Source organism: Hoplias malabaricus, chromosome 5, assembly GCF_029633855.1.
Source record: "Hoplias malabaricus isolate fHopMal1 chromosome 5, fHopMal1.hap1, whole genome shotgun sequence".
NCBI classification, from domain to species: Eukaryota; Metazoa; Chordata; class Actinopteri; order Characiformes; family Erythrinidae; genus Hoplias; species Hoplias malabaricus.
The window spans coordinates 14,955,427-14,960,942 of NC_089804.1; the positions used below are offsets into that span (position 1 = coordinate 14,955,427).

Below are 5,516 nucleotides of genomic sequence, written 5' to 3' on the forward strand. Positions count from 1 at the left end.
TAACCAGCTGTTACAATGTAATTATCTTCTTATTACTTTTACATAGGTTCCTCCACCAGTCTTTCAGGTTTCATTTAAATAAATATTAAAAATAGCATGTGGAGAATATTTCTACTTATTGAGGATTTAAATGTGTTTATTTTAGTTCCATTGGGCACTATATTTGTTAAATGAAATTAAAGGTTAAAAAACATTTAAAGGTATGCAGACTCTTCTCATAACGTAAAAATCCTTGATGAAATTGGCTCACACTCTTTTATATAAATCTGGTGCTTAATGAGAGTAAAATAAGCATCTTTCTTTAAGGGAAAAGTCATTGTAAGCGTCCAAACCAATAGCATCTTGCACTTATTTTTAAGGTTATAACCTTATAATCCACCTGACACTGAATTTGAATGGATGTACAGGCCATCAACAGACAATTAGCCTAAATAGCTAAACACCACTATTTTAGCTTCTGGAACGATGCAGGAAAAACAAAACCTTTGTCAGCTTCCTATGTTCGTGTGGCCTTACGTGGCAGCAAAGAACAATCACCGGTAGCCCCACTGGACCACTAGGGCTGTAGTTCAATTCTTGACTAGTGGCATTGATTTTCAGACGCAGGGTCCAGCCATTAATGAGCAGGAAGCCTTCCTCTGAAGTGAAGAGCGATAAGATACCGCCAAGAAGGCCCCGGATGATGTGCCAAGTTAATCGAATGCACGTGAAAAATAATGAGCTAAAAGGGCGCGGGGTATCTTTTGGGGTGCAGGGAAACACGGGGAGCTGTTTATCATCGATACCATCCCTTATTTCTGCTAGGCTACCAACTACATTTTAATAATTCTAATAAGAGCTCTCGAGAGCCAAAGGCTGGTCTAATGAATAGACTGCACCGAGGTTATGGCTGTGGAGGCCCACCATTACACACAGGCGGAGTGTATGAATCAGTTCGTATTAAAGCATAGAACAGCAGTGGCTTTGTTTCCTTAGCTCTTAATTTTAAACACAGAAAACATGAAAAAAACCAACGTTTTGAAGTCAGACTGAAGATTTGGTGTGAGCTGATCTCTACAATAGGCTACTCGTGAATAAAATTCAGCCCGAGCCTATATAAAACTAATAGACACTTACTTTTATTGACCAATATGATTATCACAAATACACTAAACTCGTTTTTTTATTGCATCTCACAATAATCTGGTTTTAATATCCTAAAACACAAACGCCATCACAACAAAGGAACTAAAAGATCATTTAAAATCTTGACCGTTGTTTTCCTCCTCTCCTCATACGAACACAGCGTGCTGTATTCAGAGCAACAAAGATGGACGTCTTCACGATCAGTAGAGTCTAAGGTAGTGTTCTTCATTTACAGTAGAAAAGGACAACTCCCTCCCCCTCCCCTCTCCAGAGTGTGGAAATAAATAGAACAATTGTGCACTTCACCTTGGCAGCGTGGGCGCGGACAGGCCCTCAATAACATTTTTGAACATTTTGAAGATAGTGTCCATTACCTGCATCGTCCGAAAACAGTATTTAACTGGACAAAAATGTAAAAAAACAAACAAACAAACAAACAATAGAATTATAATAGAAAGAAAATCAACAACCCTGTTTATCGATAAATTAAACCCGAGTCGGTATTCGCAGTAATCCATGCTATATAACATGCATTTTATATAACTGTGGACTTAAAGCAAACCCTTCCAGACGCACAATGATACCGTCGCGAGCAAAAGTTTGGGCACCCCAGCTCAAACGAAATGTTTTGGTTATTCTTTTTTTCAAATCTGTGTGAAAATCGGCAAACACGTGCTTCACAAGGAATGGAAATTTTCCTGCAATTTCTTTTTTTCCTCACAACGTGAAAACAAAATAAACAAACCACAAAAAATAGAAAATGTGCCACAAATTCCGGCTACACGAATATTTCTCCAGTGGGAACTGCAGTTGTGCGCTGAAACGGGCAGCAGCGTGTTCCCTAGAGAGGCCGTGCACTTCTTTTCACTCAGAAAACCAAGCCAAGCTGATATTTGACCCCGGAGTGCCCAAACTTTTGCACGAGACTGCCAAAGAAAATATATATTATGTTCTATAAATAGTGAGTCTTTTTTTTTTAGTTGAGCTCCTTCCCGCGCTTCTCCGTTTGATAAGGCTTTCTTATAACCTCGTAATATCCTCTCCTCGCTCGGACTCCAGCTCGTCGGTGGCGGACATGTTGTTGTTGTTGTTGGCGGATGCAGCCGCCGCCGCCGCCGCTACCGCCGCCACACTGGCCGCCGAGCTCGTGCTGGAGTTGGAGGACGCCGAGGATCGGACTTTGGTGTTGGGGAGCCTGTGGTCCTTTTTCCACTTCATGCGCCGGTTCTGAAACCAAATTTTGATCTGGCGCTCGGACAGAACCAGCGAGTGCGCGATCTCGATGCGCCGCCGCCGCGTTAAGTAGCGATTATAGTGGAATTCCTTCTCCAGTTCTAACACTTGCTGGCGGGTGTATGCGGTCCGCGAGCGCTTGGGCTCCCCTCCATTGTAATTAGAGTTCACTGGGAAAGGCAAAAAACAGAGAGGGGGAAGGAAGGAAGGATAGAGAGAAGGAAAGACAGATAGAAAGAAAGAAAGGAAGAAATAAGCAAGGGAAGGAGTAGGTAAACAAGCGTGTCTAGAGAAATCTGGCGGATGAATGTGAGGGGTGTGTGTAGGGGGGGTGGTGGTAGTGGTGGTTTATCTAAAACTTATACAGCTGTTCGTAATGAGGCTACTTTAACATAGAATTATTAATGGGGCATAATACACCTTAGTTATTTTTATTAAATTATAATATATACATACAGATATACTGCTATATTTATTCTGGTCCCTCCCCCTCTCTCAAAGAAGAAGGAAAGAAAGAAAGGAAGAAGCGAGGGAAGGAGTAGGTAAACAAGCGGATCTGGAGATGAAAACTGGTGGCTGAATGGAGGAGGAAGATGATGATGATGATGTGGTGGTGGTCGTGGTGTTGGTGAATCTCTCCCAAAATCTAGACCCACACCTCTTTGGAAGGAGGCTACATTTCCCTGTGAAGTTACATTTTAATGCGCCATTCGCTGCGAATCCATTGTCGGTTTCAAAACGTTCCTGCAACGTTATGTTTTGGTTGTGGTTACGTTCGTTCCTCCGAAGTGAAATGCCCCCCAGAATGTAGCCGGACAGAACATTATCCTTAAGTTTGGAAAAGGTTTCCCTCCCCACCCCCCCCCCCTCCCTCCAAACTTCAAAGAACGTTCCTTCAACGTCAGAAATAGGTGGTTTCAGACTTGGAACTCTGGTCCTGGCCATGTATCGGTGCTCCAGCGTGCTACACATTGGGACTTTGAGAACGTGAGGCGTTTCTACACCGAAGTTGTGTCAACGTTCTTGTGTTAGCTGTGGATAAATCTTTGCTTTCTTTTTTCCTTTTCTTCTTCTTCCAGGTCTCCCTCCCTCTCTCTCTCTCTCTCTCTCTCTCTCTCTCTCTCTCTCTCTCTCTCATACACTCACATAACACGAGCCCAGAGTATACCTCGGCTATAAAATTTATGGCGGGTGTAATTACCAACGCCGAGTCGTAAATCCGCCTCAATTGTGCCATTTCGGAGGCGGCTATCCTATCGTAGCAGGGGCTGGCCGAGGAGATGATGATGATGATGGGGGGAGAGAGAGAAAAGAAGGCAGAGAGAGAGAGAAGCAGACAGACACACACACACACACAGAGAGAGAGAGTTAAAGAAAGAAGGGAGAGGCCCAAGTTAACTCTAACATACCGGTGCTGACGTGAATCTTCTTCATCCACGGGTACACCACGGGCTGTTTGGCAGAAGCCGCGCCGATGCTGGGGTGCTCCGCAGCGGCTTGCGTGCAGGCGGACGCCGCTGCCGGAGGAGTGGCCGGAGAGAGGGGCAACTGCGGGGGTTCGCAAGGGGCGGGCGGCCCCTTCCCGAGCAGGTGGCCCGTGTGAGGCAGTCCATGCGCCCGCTGCGCCTCGGGCTCGGGGACGCTGGCGCAGTTGAACGGGCGCTGCTGGTAGCTCGCCCGCGGTGGCGGAGGAGGGTACAGCTCCTGGTGCGGTTGGTGATGCTGCTGCGGCGGCTGCTGATGCCCGTAATACTCGGGACTGTGCTCGGGAATGTAATTGTTGTGCGAATATTCCTCGCAAGGAGGAAACTTCGGATCGATGTAGCTAGAGTCCATCAAATACGAGCTCATGATCATTAATTTCTGGAGCGGGAAATAATTTTTCTCGCTTTGGCGGCGTTTTTCTGCCCCATAAAGCCCTCCTACTAGCGCGCGACCCCCGTAAAGTTACTTCTCGGACCACGTGACGCGGTGGCCCAATGGCAGCGTGGGGGGGAGAGAACGAGTGCCCGGATGAAGGAACCGAGCGCGCTCAGACATACCTTCAATTTGTGCCCGCCATTGTGTAGGGAATCTCTCTCTCTCTCTCTCTCTCTCTCTCTCTCTCTCTCTCTCTCTGATAAACACAACAAACATACACATATACACACACAAAGAGAGAGAGAGAGAGAGAGAGAGAGAGAAATAGAGAGAGGCCCATCCTCTTTTTCCACACGTGGACCATCACCACCTTTTTCCCCATTCACTTGATAGAACGCCTTCTATTCTGGAAGACAGACAGCTAGCAGCAACAACAACAACAACAAGGCGCATGTATGAATAAATGGATGTACATTCGTGCATAATACTATTGAGCATTATTTAAAATAAGTAGCCTAATATGTTGCTTGGAAACACAAGCCACGTTTTAAAATAAGTGCAAATCAGCAACAATACAGTACACAGTAAATTCACTAACTCACTACACTATTAGTGCTGATTTAACACCGGTGAGTTTACTGTGTAAAAAGTGACCAATATATATTCTGTCCAGAAAAGCAGTGGTCACCCTCGGAGCTAATCTGAAGTATGAAGTGTTTCCGGACGCCCCCAGACGCAGGGCTATCCCTGCTTATTTACTTTTAAAAAATCACTGAGTGGCTAAACCAGGTCCTAGATGATAACTACAAACAAGATTGAGTTTGGGAAATAGCCCCCAGTGCAATATCCCTACCTTGATTTTTTTTAATTATTTTTTTGTTAATTATCCAACAATTAATAGTTTCTCTTTAGTGCCTTGTCCTTTTTCAGGGGGCTAAACATGGACTATGAGCATATATACATACATATATTATATATATATATATATATATACACACACACAGTGTTATATGTGGCCTGTAAATGCTTATGAAATTAATTTCCAACTGGAAACCCCCAGAATTACAAAGTGTTGCACCTGCTTCAGCCTTCAGTTTTTAAGAGATCTGTAGACAATGTTGTTGTTATTATTATTATTATTATTATTGGTTACTAGTCTGCTCTTATTTACGACTTATTTATCTACTTTGTATTATGTGTTATTATTATTGTTATTACTATGAATGCCCATTTCCAGTGGGAGACCCCTAGACGTCTCTTTTTAGCAACTCTGAAACCTGGAGAGTGCCATTATTTGC

General features: G+C 44.1%; 1 protein-coding gene across 1 annotated transcript; it reads right to left on the reverse strand.

The window, feature by feature from the left end:
- Positions 1-2,145: 2,145 nt before the first annotated feature.
- Positions 2,146-4,215, reverse strand: hoxc4a (homeobox C4a). The gene is made up of 2 exons (XM_066672062.1): positions 3,768-4,215; positions 2,146-2,528 (listed from the first exon to the last, which is right to left on the reverse strand). The coding sequence occupies exons 1-2, from the start codon at positions 4,213-4,215 to the stop codon at positions 2,146-2,148; spliced, it is 831 nt and encodes a 276-aa protein (XP_066528159.1).
- Between the last annotated feature and the right edge of the window lie 1,301 nt (positions 4,216-5,516).